The sequence below is a fragment of the Lampris incognitus genome, chromosome 1, assembly GCF_029633865.1.
Source record: "Lampris incognitus isolate fLamInc1 chromosome 1, fLamInc1.hap2, whole genome shotgun sequence".
Taxonomy (NCBI): Eukaryota; Metazoa; Chordata; class Actinopteri; order Lampriformes; family Lampridae; genus Lampris; species Lampris incognitus.
The window spans coordinates 12,072,085-12,090,785 of NC_079211.1; the positions used below are offsets into that span (position 1 = coordinate 12,072,085).

The window sequence follows — 18,701 nt, forward strand, 5'->3', positions numbered from 1 at the left end:
GAATGCCAGCCAGGATGACTGTCAGAACTGCTGGTCTGCATGGGCTAGCAGTTAGCTTGGCCTGCCTCGCTTCCGCGTCCTGTCAGACTGCCCTCAGTGTTACCTCCTCGGGCACAGCTCCGGGCAGGGTCGAAGTCCCTGGGCCCACAGGACGCAGCAGACCAGGGTCCCTCAGCCGATCCAACACCAGCTCTCCCAGCCAGACACCCTCGACCCACCTCTCTGCACTCCACGACACCAAAAACACCACAGTCAACACCAGGTGAGGCTGCTGCCAGACCGCCCTCGGTGTTATCGGAACTGTCGGTCTGCATGGGCTAGCAGTTAGCTTAGCCTGCCCCGCTTCCGCATCCTGTCAGATCGCCCTCAGCGTTAGCTCCTCAGATGCAGCGCCGGGCAGGGCCATGGTCCCTGGGCCCACAGGATGCAGCAGACCAAGCTCTCCCAGCCGATCCAGCGCCAGCTGTCCCAGCCATCAAATAAAAACAAAACTTAGACATGGACAAAGACACCACATGGACGGTACTGGGTGAGGCCGCTGCAAACGTAAATTCATGCTGCCATCTTCCCACACTGGAAGCAGAAAGTTACTGTCTTTCACTGAAAGAGGGAACACATTGATGATTCAGCCTTTCCGCAACCGATGAAAGCCCTTGCATTTGCAGTAATATGGAGAAGGACAACTGTGTGTCTGCAGTGACATTCCCAACAAAAATCCAGAGTGTGGCAAAGGTAGTGACGTGTTTTACTTTGCCCAGCAGCGGTTGCTCCACCAGAGAGGATAGACACAACGAATGCTTAGTGTTCAGGTGTTGTGGCAAAAGAATTAGGGGTTTCAGTGATTCCTGCGAAGAGTACGCCAAAAAGAAAGCCACAAGATTCCTCAAGATTGCCACTTTTAAGTCCCTGTGTTTGAAAACTTCAACTTTTGTGCCATGGACACAAACACCATAGATTTTGTCATGTTCCCACTTCCCACAGAGTACAGATGGCAAAAGGATGGTCTATGTATATCCTATAAATATTGCATAATCTGTGGATTATAAAGAGGATAACATGTTTTAGAGTTGTACGTTATTGGCCTTTGGAGACTCTACAAGGGCATGAGTCAAAATGGAAATCCCTGGGTTTCAGAATCTGTTGAAAAAGCAAATATGTTTACACTGACCTGTGTTAAGTCTCTTCCCTGCTGTCTCTATAAGGGAACGTACTGGCTACACAGATATCTTCTATGAAAGGGAAAGCCTTCTTTGTGGACGGCTTTGTTTTGAAATGTCATCTTTTATAAAAGGTAAAATAATCACTGTACTATTTTATCTAAGTTTGGTTCTTCTACACTGTCGGGATTATTAAGGGATTTAAGGTAACACCTCATTGTTAAAGCACAAAACTTTCACAGTACACAACTAGAAGAGTAGGGTGCAGATCCCTGACAGGCATATCTCCCCTTCTCCGGTGCCCCGACTTGGCGACAAACCACCCCTTTTTTCGCCTACCTGGAGAAGGGAAAATACGGAGGCACTGGCTGCATATCTCCCCTTCTCTGGAGCTTGGACTTAGGCGAAAAACCAGCTGAGGACTTGGCACTCAGTTGTGGCATAAAACAGGTTTCTCAAAGGTTTTGAATTACTGCAACCACGAGAGGTCCTTGATCATAAAGTCATAACTGTGCACAAAGATTATTAGGCTGACAGGCCAAGGTGTATGTGAGATTAGCAGCAGACAGCTGGACAGAAAAAACAGTGTTTTTCCTGCCATTACTTCCTGCCATTACAGACTTTTGCACAGTGCCCAAGTTGATTGAACGGCAAATATGGAAAAGTTTTTAATATGCAGTGCTCAAGCTCAAAACCTACCTAATAAAAATGTTTTGCCTGTCTGTCTTTGGATATGCAGCCTCCTAGGCGGACCATCGCCTGAATGTGACCAAGTCTAATATGAACTTGCACTTTCCAAAAAGAAAAGGTTTGCTACGCGACCAGTTTGGTCTAACCCTGTCTTTATTTTCATAATATTTCGTAATTCATAAAATCGTTTACGCTTGCACATGCGTGATTCACATCTATGGTTGACTCAGATCGGGCAGCAATCTGAGTCAACCATGTGACATTTCCTGTTTTGATTGCAACCTAGAAGAAGTTGTTCTTTTATAACGTTCACATTTTTTGGATTATCAGAATTCTTTTAATAGTTTTTATCATGTCGCTGCCCAATCTGAGTAAATCCTAGGGGCCGTGCCTATAGTCCCCGGGTCCTATATTCCCCGGGTCCTATGTTCCCCGATCGGGGAACATAGGACCCTTTCGAAAAAAAAGGGTCCCATATTCCCCGTTTTCCCCTAAAAAGGTCCTATAATCCCCGTTGCAATAGACACCGGGGAACATAGGACCCTCTTTTGGAAAAAGGGTCCTATATTCCCCGCTGTTTCCAGGGGAACATAGGACCTTTTTCCAAATAAAGGGTCCTATATTCCCCGCTATTGCCAATCGAGGAACAAACCGGGGAACTTAGAACCCTTTTTGCAAATTAATTTCCTTAACGGGTCCAAAATAATAAAAACTGGGGTCAAGGCTGAGATGTAGGCTACGATAATCTATTCCTCCGCTGATTAAATTAGGCCGTATTACCATTGTTGGCTGTTGTATATCGCAGGCCACCTTGAGTGTGTATCCAAATTCGGCCTATAGAGGAGGCTGTAATTTGCTTTATTGTTATTTCTTACCAATATTTACTGCAGTAGGCCTAGTTAGTTGGCTCTCCGGCTCAGCATGGACAGTCGGCAACCAACGCAAGTTTGTCTTGCAGTAGGCCCGCCTACCAGTATAACCTAGCCATTTCCACCTTCGCTCAAAGTTCAATTTGCACAGCACCGGACACTTCAGCCACTTTCTTGTTACTTTGCAGTTCGTTTTCCATATTAAATCACTTGGCAGACTTTCTTTCAAAAAGACTTTAATGATGAACTTTTTAGGCAGAGAACTTAGACCAGGACTTGAAATTTAGGACCAGCACAAAGTATCCATCAACGGGGGCCGCCTACCTTACACAATAGGCTAATTGCCCAATAATAATAATATGTGCTTCTCAAAAAACTAAAGGCTTGTGGAGGTGCTAAACCAAAAACATGAATCAAAGACGAACATCAAAGGATGTAAGGTAACACTCACCAAATGGTAAGAAAATAACAGAGGCAGTCCTCTATTTCACCATTTTATTGTCTGGCATCAGTCATTAAGGTTTCTGAAGAAGACCACCCGGCCAAGTTAATGACTGATGCCAAACAATGAAATGGTAAAATAGAGAATTGTGTCTTTTTTTTTCATTTGATGAGTGCTACCTTACATCCTTTGATGTTCTTCTTTAATAATAATAATAATAATAATAGTAATAGTAATAATACCAATAATAATAATAAGAAATAATACATAATAATAATAATAATAACAGCCTAATAATGATAATAATAATAATAGCCTAATTATAAAAGAGGCCTAATAACAAATAACAATTACAGGCACAATACTATCAATAGTAATGCTGATAATAGGCTATTAATAACAAAATGCTTCTAGTAAAAGCTTGGCTGAAAAAGGGTTGGTCTATGGCAGAAGCCCCCCAGAAAAGGCATGGTCTAAAACAAAAATCTCCAAGGCCTAACTAGCCTAACGTTAAGGCTTTTTTCTTCTTCAAAAATCAAAATGAGTAGTCCTAGTCCATTAGGCTACTCAACAAAGAGGGGCTAAAACCCTGGATTTGACATTGCCGACGCTGCAGGACGCTTTGCGCATTATAGATCCTTCTGATTGGGACTGTTGGCTCCCTCGCAACTTCTGCAATCACCCCCTGTCGGAATTCTGCACGGTGCACCATTTCTCCGTCAGGGGGATGCACGTGTTCCCCAACATCGTGCACAATAATGTTAGCATCCACGTCCTCCACTTCAAATCTATTTGTGATCAGTGGCACTCTACAGTTCCACCTCCATCTAATGGTGTCTTGATTGGTGCGGTGCTTCTGATATCTGAAGTTCTCATGTACCAACACTTTGCCCCCTCGATCACCATCCATAACTATCGCCATTGTTTGTCTTCTTGTAGGCTAGTAAGCACATGACAGTGAGTCCACGAGTTATCACCGATAACAACCGATTGTTGCAAATTGTTGCAAGTTGGCGGGCGGTTTAGACATTGGTGAATTTTGATCATGTGGTTTAGAACGCCAGGAAACTTGCGTGCAGATGACCACACATCCACGACAAGTCTTAAATATTTCCAAACTCGAAATCATGTGTGCATTTGGCTATTTATAAATTATTTTTCGAGCAATATGTGTTTTGTGATTCAGCTTTAGCGTTGTTGATTAGCCTTTCATTCATATTTTGTCAAAAAGGCGTATTCATTAGCCTAGGCCCATGTCCCGTTATTTCTGTAGCATACAGCATCTTAGAATCTTAAGAGACCAGGCAGATATTGTTATTATTTTATTGTTATTACCATGCCTTATTAGCCTACTTTATAATTATAAATATTTCAATTATCCGATTTTTAGCATTTCTAATATAAGGCTATATTGTTATTATTATCCTTATTATTATTATTATTATCATCATCATCATCATCATCATTATTATTACGCTATTATTATTATCATTATTATTGTTCTGATCCGTTATTCCCACCTATATGCTTATTTAGGTGTCATTGATTATAAATGATCAGGCACACCGTTATTACACAATGCCTAACGTGGCTTGCTTTATTCCACCGTATTGCAAGACTGCCCGAACAATATTCCTCGCGCTTCTCCCACGTCAACAGGTGACGTCACATACATACGGGTGCCCTTACATGCAGAACCGGTACATGACAATTATTGTTATTATTATTATGTTATTATTATTATCATTACAATTATGATGCTTAAAGGGCCTTACTGAGCAGATGGTTTCTATCTAATATCTGTCAGATGCTTTTCCCAATAAGCTGGTGTGGTTATAATGGGAACGACGGCTTTCTAGGGAACATAGAAGAAGTGGGTCGGAATTGGCCTCTTGTCAGTATCAGCCAGCTTTTGCAGGAGTCTATCCCTGGTACAATGCGCTAGACCTCTGGGAGATGGACTGCTGAGGACGGAACACAACACCTATCCTCAGCTCCCAGCACTTCTCGCACAATGTGCTACTCATACGCTGAGTTGGCGGCACCCGGGATCGAACTCACGACCTTGCGATCCATAGGCGAGAGCTCTACCGACTGAGCTATGCCCGGGTACAGTTGCTCAAGGAACATAGGCTTACTATATTACATTCAGACACAGACGAGCCAGCTCACCTACTCGGCGAGGCGCATTTTCCTCGGTAAGTGGCACATTTCGCGCATAAATATCAGAGAACTACCGCGGTGGGTTATGCGCCCAAATGTAAGCTATAGCCTAATAAATTGAAATTGGTTTAGTGTGGAAAGTTTCCACATACTTTAGCCAACCTGGACTTTGTGAGTTCGTTTTTGTGATATAAAAATAGAAATCGTATGATTCATTGTCTTCTTAATAATCTGCCCTAAATAATGCATTATTGAAAATGCACTTTTTGCGCCAAACAGCGTCAAACCTGCTGACCGGGGAACATAGGACCTTTCTTTATAAAAAGGGTCCTATGTTCCCCGGGTGCCCTAGGGGAACATAGGACCCTTTTTATAAAGAAAGGTCCTATGTTCCCCTGCACATACAAAACGGGGAACATAGGACCCTTTTGGGGAAAAGTGGGGAATATAGGGCCCTCTGTATACAAAAAGGTCTGATATTCCCCGGTCTCATACAAAGCGGGGAACATAGGACCCGGGGACTATAGGACCCGGGGAACATAGGGAGGACCCCAAATCCTAGATGTGAGTCACATATGCGTGAGCATAAATGGTTTGCCCAGCTTTATTATATTATGAAAATAAAGACAGGTTATTATTATTGGTTCATCCAGTGTTCCCTCCAGTTCTCCTGTGTTGAGATCCGCAGTGAATGATTTGCCGACTTGCAAAATATGATCGGCTCCTCGTTTACTTTCAAGACTCATACCAGGGGTCCGCGGTGGTGTAGCGGTCTAAGCATCGGCTCTGTGTCGATGCAGTTGCCCACTGGGGACTGGGGTTCGCGCCCCGGTCTCGTCAGATCCGACTATGGCCGGACTCGACGAAGCAGCGATCATTGGCAACGCTGTCTTCGGGAGGGGGGCGGAGTCGGCTTGTGTTCGTCACGTGAATGCGTCTCTGTGTGTGTCGGAAAAACAGTGGTTCGGCTTGGAGTCGCCTTGTCACGAAAGGGGCGAGGCGGTCTCCTTCGAGACTGCCGGCCGGAGAGATGCAGTTGGCGAACGCATACAGTGCGAGGGTGGGTGTTTGAATTAAAATAGGGATCGATTGGCCACTAAATTGGGAGAAAAAAGGGAAAAATCAGAAATAAATTAAAAAAAAAAAAAAAAAAAAGACTCATACCAGAATTCGTCATGTTTCGACACCGTCGCTGCCCAATCTGATTCAACCGTAGATGTGAGCTGCACATGGTTGACTTAGATCAGGCACCGATAGAGAGCAACGTTGGTCATGTGAGCTAGGGGGTGAATCAAGAGACTTCTCTTGGATCGCCACCTTGTCGCAGTGGAGAAATTAGCATGTATTAATGACCACAAGAGCTATGCCATCTGGAGCTTGGCTGCTGGTAGGGTCACCTAAGGTGGATAGGTCAAGGGGGAAGTTCCAGACGAAGCGCGATCCAACAAAGACCTCAATGGTGGAACTAGCGGACGATGTCTCCAGGTCACAATGCCTGCACAGTGTCTGCAGTTGGGAAGCCATATGTGGGTATGTGTTCTGGTCACTGCACTAGGGCCTCCTCTGGTCGGTCGGGGTGCCTGTTCACGGGGGAGGGGGAACTAGGGGGAATAGCGTGATTCTCCCACGTGCTACATCCCCCTTGTGAAACTACTCACTGTCAGGTGAAAAGAAGCGGCTGGCAACTCCACATGTGTCGGAGGAGGCATGTGGTAGTCTGCAGCCCTCCCCGGATCGGCAGAGGGGGTGGAGCAGCAACTGGGATGGCTCGGAAGAGTGGGGTAATTGGATGGGTACAATTGGGGACAAAATGGGGGAAAGAAAAAAAAAGATTCCTCATAGCAATTGATGGGTGTATATATATATATATATATATATATATATATATATATATATATATATATATATATATATTTGAAATAAATACCTAAAAAGGTAGTGTTGATTTGAAGTGAATCAAACAATTTTTGGTTTTATGGCTGAAAAACAATTTATGCCTTCATCATGACATTGAGCCCTCCAAGACCCCCATAAAGTTGTTGACAGAGAAACAGATGTGCAGATAAACTAAAGCTTCATAGATGATAAATACAGACCACAAAGAAGGTAAAGGCTAATTGGTCAGTGCTTTTTTTTTTCTGTTTCAGGTTGCGTCTTTCATGGCGTTGGGCTTGATGTCCATTATGATTCCCCAGTGCCTCATGTTTGAGGGTCTGATTGTGGTGTGTGTGTTCCTGGGACTTTGCGATGGATGCTTCCTGACCATCATGGCTCCCATCGCTTTCGAGCTGGTGGGGCCTATGCAGGCTTCACAGGCTATAGGCTACCTTCTAGGCCTCATGGCCATTCCCATGACTGCAGGACCGCCCATCGCTGGTGAGACAATCTCTCCTCATTATGTCTTGATTTTTTTTTCTTCTGATAGATGCAGCATGACTATGACTTAAAAATAGAGTGAATTGGAACAAAACAAAAGCTTAAAGAAATACATGAAAGAATGCAATATACCAAGAATAGTATTTGCGGAGATATGGAACGTTCTGGCCCAGGGCTGTTGACAGGCAGCCTCCGGTCAATTTGTTTTAGGGAATAAACGTATACAAAGGCAAACTTTGCAGAAACCTAGCACACAGTCTATGCTAAGAGCCTGCTGACTTTACAAATGCTGTAACCGGGACACTACACCTTTCTACTGCTTCATGCTTCACCTATGCGCGGTACTCGGCTCTCTTTGTGTCTCCTCACATTTCTTCTATCCATTGAATTTTCTCAAGCCATTTTCTTCCCTGTTTTTGTCCCTCTCCTTCCCCCTCCCTGCCCGGCCATGGGAGCAAAGTAAAAGATTCCAGAGCATTAAATGGAGATCTCAGGCTCCCTCTCTCTCTCTCTCTCTCTCTCTCTCTCTCTCGCTCTCTTTCTCTCTCTCTGTCTTTCTGTGTGTGTGTCTCTCTCTCGCCCGTCTGACCCATGCATACCTGAACTCGCATTCCTTACAAAATCCTGTGTTCTCCAACCTGGGCCAGGCTCAGCATTGACCTGAAAGTTTTTGCCTTTGTGGGCTGATTCCATTTAATGCCTTTTCCCTCCCCCGGTGTTCTCTATGGTTGCTACTGTTTGATATTTTTTTAAACTGGACTGGTTTTTATGCTGCATTCAATGTTTTGAATGAGGATCTTTTTCTTATAAATGCTCTCCTTTGTCCTTGTCATTATCTATGACAATGCAAGATAATGAGGCTAATTCCATCCAGCGTTTAGCTCAAAGATAACTGCCCCTGGAACATTGCAGCTATTTGATATGAGTTATCCTTCACTACATATCTCCATCAAAGAGACTAACATTCATTCAGTCATTATCCTGCCTGTTGTAATTTGTGGCTTCAATTAAACCCTCAAGTCATTAGACACAATAGTCTTCTCTCATCTGCAGTTAGCCCTAATTGGTATTTCTAATTTGGAGGTTGCTAAACAGCCCAGGGGTTGGCAAAAACAAAAATGTAAGCTTTTTCGACACGCATGAGAGATATATTCTCGCTGCTTTAAATCTGAGACGAAGTCAGTGAAGATACTCAGAAGTATATCGTTCCCTAAAGATGATATTCTCACACATATATATGTGCTGGTTCTGGTGCAGTATGTACAATTTCTATAACTTGCGTAGTACGGTGAAACTGTTTACCCTTACTCAGTTTACTCATATTCCCTTCAGCAACAGGTTATATAGTAAGCTGTCAGTCAAACCCACCATACAGCACACGTTAACCTTTTTGACTTTACACACAGTGCTCACACCTGCTTTTTGTGAGGACACATTTTGTTAAGATTGGCCAACTGCCATGCAAAAAAACCAGTCTTTATTCAAAACAGACTGTTTATTTTTTGCACACATTTTACACCCTCTTTTCAGCCTAAAATCCCCATCATGGTGTATTAAAAGAACACAATGTCAGCTATATGTTGTTATAGGGCAAAATGTAACTAGAATGGAAAATATTGTTGAAAACATGAAAACGTACAGTGCAAAATGTTATATTTAAATATCCAGTGTCCGATATTTTCTTTTCACTTCAGTAGAGCTTAAATAAATGTGGATAGAACTGCACTTTACCAACTCGATGACCAGGAGTATTTGAGTTTTTGATTGAGGGGTATACCTGTTTAGGATTCAAATTCCCTTTCAAAAGGTGGAGAAGGCTGTGGGCTTAATTAGCTTAATTTTATTTATATACTATAAATGATAGCCAGACGTCCAGGTAGTGTATTGGTCTATTCCGTTGCCTACCAACACAGGGATTGTCGGTTCAAATCCCCGTGTTACCTCCGGCTTGGTCGGGCATCCCTACAGACACAATTGGCTGTGTCTGCGGGTGGGAAGCCGGATATGGGTATGTGTCCTGGTCACTGCACTTGCGCCTCCTCTGGTCAATCGGGGTGCCTGTTTGGGGGAGGGGACTGGGGGGAATAGAGTGATCCTCCCACGTGCTACGTCCCCCTGGCGAAACTCCTTACTGTCAGGTGAAAAGAAGCGGCTGGCAACTCCACATGTATCAGCGGAGACATGTGGTAGTCTGCAGCTCTCCCCGAACTGGCAGAGGAGGGTGGAGCAGTGACCGGGATGGCTCGGAAAATAGGGTAATTGGCCAAATACAATTGGGGAATAAAAGAGGAAAATCCAAAAATAAAGAATAGCCAAACTCCAACTTTTGGAATTTTCTTTTAGTCGATTCAGTACTTTTTCCTCAGAGTTGTCAGTTCAAAGTGGTTCTCACATCTTTGCTCTTCTGTAGATAAAACCTGTCGGTGGCAGACTCATAATTTCGAGCATAACAGAGGAGTAATTCAAGCAGAATATGCATACTTAACATTGTTGAGAGCTCTACAATATCAGTGGTTGACAGCGGTAGGTAACTTTTCGATTGAAAATGTTGTGCATTCATTTATTCATCTTCCACCGCTTCTCCGGGGTCGGGTCACGGTGGCAGCAAGCTAAATTGGGCACTTCAGACATCCCTCTCCCCAGCAATGCCCTCCAGCTCCTCCTGGAGGATCCTAAGGTGTTCCCAGTCCAGATTGGACATGTAGTTCCTCCAGCGAGTTCTGGGTATACCCCGGGTTCTCCCCCAAGTTGGCCATGCTCGGAAAACCTCCAAAGGATGGCGCCCAGGAGGCATCCTAATCAGAAACCCGAACCACCTCAACTGGCTCCTTTCGACGCGAAGGAGCAGCGGCTCTACTCCAAGCTCCCTCCGGATGTCCGAGCTCCTAACACTATCACTAAGGCTGAGCCTAGACACCCTATGGAGGAAACTCATTTCAGCTGCTTGTATCCCCAATCTCACCCTTTCAGTCACTACCCAAAGCTCATGACCATAGGTGAGGGTTGGAACGAAGATTTGACTGGTAAATTGAGAGCTTTGCCTACTGGCTCAGCTCCCTCTTCACCACAATGGTCTGGTATAGCGTCCACATTACTGCTGATGCTGCACCAATCCACCTGTCAAGCCCCGCTCCATCCTACCCTCACTCGTGAACAAGACTCCGAGATACTTGAACTCCTTCTCTTGAGGCAACAACTCATCCCAACCCGGAGGCAGCAATCCACTATTTTCCAGTAGAGAACCATGGCCTCAGACTTGGAGGTGCTGACTCTCATCCCAGCCATTTCACAGCTGCAAACCACCCCAGTGCACGCTGGAGGTCGTGTTCTGATGAATCCAACAAAGCCACATCATCTGCGAAGAGCAGAAATGCAATTCTGAGGTTCCCAAAATGGACACACTCCTCACCTTGGCTGCACCTTGAGAGCCTGTCCATGAAAATCACAAACAGAATCGGAGACAAGGGACAACCTTGGCCAAGTCCGACACCCACCAAAAACGTGTTTGACTTTGAGGCCGAGAATGCCCGAGAATGGAATTGTTGTGCAGGTGAGAAAATTGCTATTGAGTGTGCCAAATGTATCTCTTCAAACATGAAAAAGTTAATTAGGAAATACATCAAAACATTTAACTTTGGCTGTAATTTCTGTGTCTGTAGGTATTCTGAATCATATGTCAGTGATTTCAAGTCAAGACTACCACTTCAGGTGCAACCAAAATGACACTAAGACTGGTCCTAATTGAGACTGAGCTGAGAAGTGGGTTGAGACCAAGGCTAAGACCAGAATAAGCCAAGTTTTTTTCTGAGGATCGAAATGTCCACAAATGGGGCGCGTGGGTGGCATGGCGGTCTATTCTGTTGCCTACCAACACAGGGATCACCGGTTCAAATCCCCGTGTTACCTCCGGATTGGTTGGGTGTCCCTACAGACACAATTGGCCGTGTCTGTGAGTGGGAAGCCGGATGTGGGCATGTGTCCTGGTCGCTGTACTAGCACCTTCTCTGGTCGGTCGGGGAACTGGGGGGAGAATAGCATGATCCTCCCACGCGCTACGTCCCCCAGGTGAAACTCCTCAAGCGGCTGGCGACTCCATATGTATCAGAGGAGGCATGTGGAGTCTGCAGCTCTCCCCAGATTGGCTGAGGGGGTGGAGCAACGACCAGGATGGCTCAGAAGAGTGGGGTAATTTGCCAAATACAATTTGGGGGGGGGTCTAAAAAGAAATGTCCTCAAATCCTCCATAACTGTTGAATGTCCAATTTTAATGAAAGACATCTATTTTCAATAAGCATATTTTGTCTATGTGGAGCCCATATCCACAAAGCAACAACAGGCTCCATCCAACATCAATATGACTGTCATTTTGTCCACCAGTGTCTGAAAACAGGGTGAGACTAATTCAAATTAGGACCAGCCTCAAGGCAAAACTACCACAGGATTAGATAGATTAGAAAACAGTAACAATTTCTTTGGCTCGCACAAGCTGAGACCTAAATGTATAGCGAAACATGGACCTCCTTTGCAATCAGGGTGTATCAGAAGATGTTTCCTCAAGACGATGTGGTGTTTTAAAAATCCCTTGTTTCTCATTTCTACAAGTTGATGGCCCTTTCCTTTGCTCTAGCCTGTTTCCATCCATCTTGTTATCTCTCATTATATCTCTGTTATCTCTCATCTCATCATCATCATCATTATGGTTCCCATATGAAGCAGATGTTGTGACTGGATGCCCTGAATGATGACTTGATGGTTACAGTTCTCTCTTCCTGCCTCCTCTTGTCTAGGTCTCCTCCATGATTACTTTGGCAACTACAAAGTGGCCTTCTCTCTGGCAGGGGTGCCTCCCATGGTTGGGGGTGTGGTGCTGTTCTTTGTACCCCTGATACACCGCAGGCTGCAGAAAAGCCAAGCAGCACAGCTGACAGAAGATGCAGGCACCACTACCCACATGTTGCCCTCTGCCCCTCCAGCAGAGGAAACCAAGAGCTGCTCCAATGGAGACATGCTGCCCGGCTATACAGACGTTGAGACACACATCTAAGAAGCACCATACAAAGGTAATTCATGAGGAGATATACAAATAATAAGTGTTAAATAAGTGTTATACGAGTGCAGTCCATTTATCATCTGTATGTGTAAATGTTTGGCGGCGCAGTGGTTAGCGTGGTTACCTCACAGCAAAAAGGTCCTGGGTTTGAACCCGGGGTTGTCCAACCTTGAGGGTCATCCCGGATCATCCTCTGTGTGGCGTTTACATGTTCTCCCCGTGTCTGGGTGGGTTTCCTCCAGGTGCTCCGGTTTCCTCCCACAGTCCAAAGACATGTAATTCAAGTGAATCGGACTTACTAAATTGCCCCAAGGTGTGAATGTGTCTGCCCTGAGATGGACTTGTGACCTGTCCAAGATGTTTCCCTGCCTTCCGCCCTAATTAGGACCCTAATTGGGATAAGCGGCTTGGAAAATAGATGGATGTGTAAATGTACAAGTGTGTGCACATACAAACGTATGTCTCCTTTCTTATGCCGTACAGTGGCGGTACGGTGGCCCAGTGGTTAGCACGGTTGCCTCACAGTAAGGAGGCCCTGGGTTTGAACCCCAGGCCGTCCCAGGTCCTTTCTGTTTGGAGTTTGCATGTTCTCCCCGTGTCTGCGTGGGTTTCCTCCAGGTGCTGCGGTTTCCTCCCACCATCAAAAAGACATGCATGTTGGGGTTAATACTCCTGCCTGTGCCCCTGAGCAAGGCAATGGAAAGAAGAACCGGAGCTGGTCCCCAGGCGCTGCAGCTGCCCACTGCTCCTGTACAATAGGATGGGTTAAATGTAGAGAACAAATTCGTTGTAAAAATACAATGAAAAACTAAGTGGCTTTCTTCTTATTTATGAAAATGCCCTTTTCCTTTTTTATGAATAAATGTATGCCAAGTGTCGACACAAAGTAAACTGTCGTAAACCTATTTTGTGATGCACGTGGCATATGCAGGTTTACAAGCATGTGTGATGTGTAAGTCTACAAGTATGCGTGCACACCATTTCTGTTTTTGTCAGTATGTCCTTTTCTTTTGTCTCATTCCAGGGATTCAGTCCACCAGCACCTTTTGCCCACCCTTACGTTGCCATCCCCTCATATAGAGATCTGCTCCAGTCTTCTCAACCTCATCCATGGACTTCCTGTTGGCCGATTTTTTATATATATATATATATATATATATATATATATATATATATATATATATATAAGGTCTATCCTCTTCTTCATTGGCACCTTGATATTCTGATGCGAAGAGAAGACGAAAAACTCGATGAAGCCGGAAGTGACTGCGACACGAAAAGAAAAAAAAGAAAAAGAAAGCAAAAGAGGCGTGGTTTCGATTGGGTGAAAGGCAGAATCAGCCAGCGTTTCACCTTAGTCGTCTGAGGATCCCGCGAGTTCCCATCCACTTGAAAACCTGAATCGCACACGCAGACCATGTGCTGCTTAGGAAACAAACAAAAAAAGATGGTTTGATTTAAAATGGTAGCATGCATAACACCGGAGCGTCGACCTCGCTACCTTCACTCTTTACATGATGAGTAGGCTCTACCGTTAGATTTCTAGATGACACGGTTAAGACAGAGGCATTTGAAAAGAAGAGTCAAGAAGGGATACGTTTATATTCTCTCCATGCAGCAGCACACGCATCTAATTTTTTTTTTATATATAATTTTATCAAATCATATGTTTTGTATAGAGTTTAGGGTGTAGTTAGCTCATTTAGTACATGTAAGTCACCATGATTATGTTACGTGATTATGTTACGTTCTACTGTGACGAGTATAAGGGCACATGTGATGTTGACGTCACGGCGGTTTAATGGCCGACTCTCCTCGGGGAGCTGCGCCGCAAGGCAAAAATCACCTTGACCCAGACTCACACCGTACTTCAACGCAGTTCACACCCGGCAGCAGGAAACGTCCACGAGAAGCGCGCAGCTGCCCCCGCCGGCCCATCCCGAATGAGCGCCTGTTGTGTTGTGTTGTTGTGTTAGCCGCTGAGTTCACTGCAGTACACAAACCGATTTGACCACAAAGTACACAATAGGATATGTTCAGAGGTTTTTGTTTTTGTTTTTGTTTTTTTTGTCTGTTAAGTTTACACCTTATGGCAGATGTAGTTAGCTTTGCGTCTGCTTCCCGGACCAAGAAAACTAAACACTGCGGATGACACAAGGTCTTCTGTTTTTTTTGTTTGTTTTCTGTTTGTTTGTTTGTTTGTTTTCCCCCAGGTTTTTTTTTTTTTTTTGGTCAGCCTGTCACATTCGTTGGCAGGGTGCTGGGTTGACCTTGTGTTAATCATGCTTCACCTAGTTTTAACCTAAAGTGAGGGATTTTTATTTTCTTTTTCCATCCTGAAAAAAGAAAATCCTTCATTTTGTTTTACGCACCATGCACGCAGGAGAGCGGTGTGGTTCTTTAGAAGAGAAGCAGTCGAAACTAGACGCTCGTCACAGGTTATGGACAGCTGTCGGTGGTGCAGGCGTTTCCACCTTGAAAATACAGCAAGGCATTTACACAACTTTTCCTCTGTGTGCGTGTGTATGTGTGTGTGTGTGTGTGTGTGTGTGTTTGCATTTGGCTAATCCAAGTAATGTAGCTGATGTGATGTGAAACGGCCACGTTATAAAGAGTTGATGTGGGGACCGTTGAGATTAACTTGCCGGTGGTTTGAGCCCTCATCAGCCGCTGTCCCGGATAGACAATCCTGTCAGGTTGATGATGATGATGATGATGATGATGATGATGATTTGCTGCTTGAGGTTTGTTTTTTTTCCCCCTTCTTCCCTTCCATGCACCAGCAGCCAAGTAAACCCAGACACCCAACTTACTCTGCATCATTTATAGACACTCCCTAAAGAAGGTAGATTGCCGTGGGGGCCGTTGTTCAGTTGGCCCGCTTACCTCTGGAGATTATGTGTGCTCTTGAAAAAATGAACGGGAAACAGACGTGGAGCAGATACTATGCAGCAGTGGACTATTTTGGGGGGGGGGGGGGTTATAACTGGCATTGATGCATGAACGCACAGCTGAAAGACCGGCGAAGGGGGGCAGGATCCAGCGCCTTCTGGCATCTTGTTCAGTTTAATGAATTACATCTTCCATGTGATCTCTGTTTAGGCTTTCGACGCTTTCATGTAATCGGGCGCTGTGAGAGTCTGCTGCAAGGTGTGAGAGCCACACGTCCCCCGGGTGTACTCTGGCAGTGCTATAACGGTCTCTGCAGGACAGGCGGTTTCCAGCGGGGGAAGTTCACCTATATAGGACCTCCGTTCTCCAGATGAGTACGCTGTCGTTCCTTTGTTCACGCTCTCACGAGTCGCACTTAATGGGTCATTGTTGCAGTTAAGAATAGGATCTCACCGCCGCGCAGTTGGCGCCTGCTGCCAAAAGCCTGTTCCCAATCAGCCCCTCTTCCTCCACAAAACGCATTTACGTCTCCTCACACACCACATGGAAGCAGACCATGCCAAGACCATAAAGGCATAGATGAAGCCGGACAGATCTGGGCGCAGTTGCCTTGAGATTTCCTCTTTCCCGCCACCTGGTTGTTTGTTTCGCCGCCGTCTCCCCGAGCTTCACGCCCCCCTCTCTTCCCTCATCCCTGATCCCTGTCACACACCTCGCCACTTCTGCCTGCTTGCGTTATTACTGGAGACGGAAACGGTCGATTACCCGACAATGTATATGTACCTGCAAACCTTTTTAATCGGTTTTAGTTAACCATGGATTATGTATTTGGCTTTCTTTTTCTTGTTAGTGTTTTGTTTTTGTCAGTGTTGATGCTAAAAATGTTTTAACATCTATTTATACGACTATACATATATGTATATACATATATGTATATAAATTTAGCTAGATGTAGGAAAAAAACTTTAATTCATTGCAGTACAAGATTGTTTCGTGCGTCACGCACTTTTTCCTACATCGATCTTAATATTCCGCTCCTCATTTGTTGAGCACTTTTATCAACAGTACCATTGATGGTTCCCGGGGGGGAAAAACCGCTATATATATATATATATATATATATATATATGTGTGTGTGTGTGTGTGTGTGTGTGTGTGTTTAATGTACATACGTACATAAATATGTGTGTGTATGGCGTTTTGTTTTTGAAACCGTCAATGGTGTTGATAAAAATGCTCAACAAATGAGTGAAATATTAAGATTTAGGGAAAAAAACTTTAATACAAAGCAGTACAGGCTTGTTTCATGCGTCACGCACTCATCAGCTGCCAAGTTGGCTGTACAAACAAAGAAAAAAACCCAGCGAATAAATGCCATGTTGCCTCGCACCACGAAATTATAATTTATTAAATAATAATATCATAATAATAATAATATAATGTAGTCATATCGTTCGTTTTATTTTAAAAGTATGCTATTTCAACAGTGCCCCGGCCCTTTAAGCCCTTACTTTAAACGAGCCCCAGTCCCTCCCTCATTGGTTGTAATGTTCCTGACGTTGCTTTTCAAACGTTTCCTCTCCTCCCATTGGTTGCTGTGCACTGTAACTAGGGGTGTGGTGCGGGGCAACGCAGCGTTCATTCGCTGGGGGGTTTTCTTTGTTGTATAGCCAACCTGGCAGCTGATGAGTGCATGACTCAGAAACAGGTTTGTAGTGCTACGTATTAAAACAAAATTTCTCCTACATCTGTCTTATATATATATATATATATATATATATATAAAACGTGTGTGTGTGTGTGTGTGTGTGTGTGTGTGGGAGTTGAATGACTGCAGCCAAAATCTTACCGTCTATGCAGCGTTGCTGGGCTCATGGTCCATCGTGTCTGACCACTTGACATTGTAAAGCTGATCGTTTTAAACGTCAAAGGATAAACGTTAGCTTGGGAGCAGAACAATGAACATCTATCTGTATGATGTAATTCATGTGAATGGGAGTTTGTGGTGTCTGGTTTTCAAGTTTTGACCGTATCACTAAAACCCTGTCGATCCTGCAGTCGTTTAGAGAGCACACAGCAGAGCCGCGACACCGGTAACACTACACTCGTGTATTTGATTTGAGACTGTTCGGAATGGTCCATTTTATTTGTATAGCCCGTTATCACAAATTGCAAATTTGCATCAGTGGGCTTTACAAGCAATACAACATCCTGTCCTTAGACCCTCGCGTCGGATAAGGAGCAACTCCCTAAAAACCCTTTAACGGGGAGCAGAAATGGGAAGAAACCTCAGGGAGAGCACCAGAGGAGGGATCTCTCTCTCCCAAGACGGACAGACGTGCAATGGATGGTGTGTGTACAGAATAAAACACAATTTACAGAAAACATTGAAAGAGGATAATAGAATTATAATGGAATTATAAAATATATGAAGAATACGATGAGGAGGATGCCAAGCAGTGTCCATGTTCCTTTCTTTTTCTGATCATTTTAACCACTTTGAATTTCTCGTCGATTTTTTTTTTTTTTATATACGCCATCAAAGTTGTCACAGTACCAGTGTATTTAACACTTTTAACCTGTATTTCCTTTTTCACAGTCAGCACTTGCGGTTGGTGTCAGCCACTAAACATAGCGTTAAAAAAAACAACTTAATTTTAACATATAATTAACAGACAATTTCTGCCTATTTCCCCCATGTGATATTCAGGAATGTGTTAGTTTTGAGAGAAGGTGGTGTACTGGAGACAACAAGCATGGATGGTTTAGGTCATCTCAGTTTTGCCACCAGTTCAATAGAACCGAGCCAATGCTAGAATTATACTGGGAGCTGTGGTGGGGGAGCTCAGTTCAACTGGAATCTGTTGATGGTTTTGAAACCAACAAAGCAAAAGATCTTTGCCTTTAACTTTTTCATGACTTGCATATAAGTTATTTAGCGTTTGAATTGGTTAAATTTTACTTGATGTTCATGGGCCAGTTAATCTAGAAGGAAATCCTGCGTCCCTGGTTGGACTTTGCTGAGGCTGACAAACCGTTTATCACATGAAATGAAAGAAAAC

At 44.2% G+C, this 18,701-nt stretch overlaps 1 protein-coding gene across 1 annotated transcript in view; it reads left to right on the forward strand.

The window, feature by feature from the left end:
- The window catches only part of slc16a2 (solute carrier family 16 member 2), a gene marked incomplete at its 5' end in the record, with an annotated part of 36,636 nt that extends 22,747 nt beyond the window's left edge, over positions 1–13,889 (forward strand). Inside the window, 3 exons of the mRNA XM_056276297.1 lie at positions 7,469–7,697; positions 12,485–12,757; positions 13,772–13,889. Coding sequence (XP_056132272.1) covers positions 7,469–7,697; positions 12,485–12,741 — 486 coding nt within the window. The remainder of the gene's footprint in view (positions 1–7,468; positions 7,698–12,484; positions 12,758–13,771) is intronic.
- Between the last annotated feature and the right edge of the window lie 4,812 nt (positions 13,890–18,701).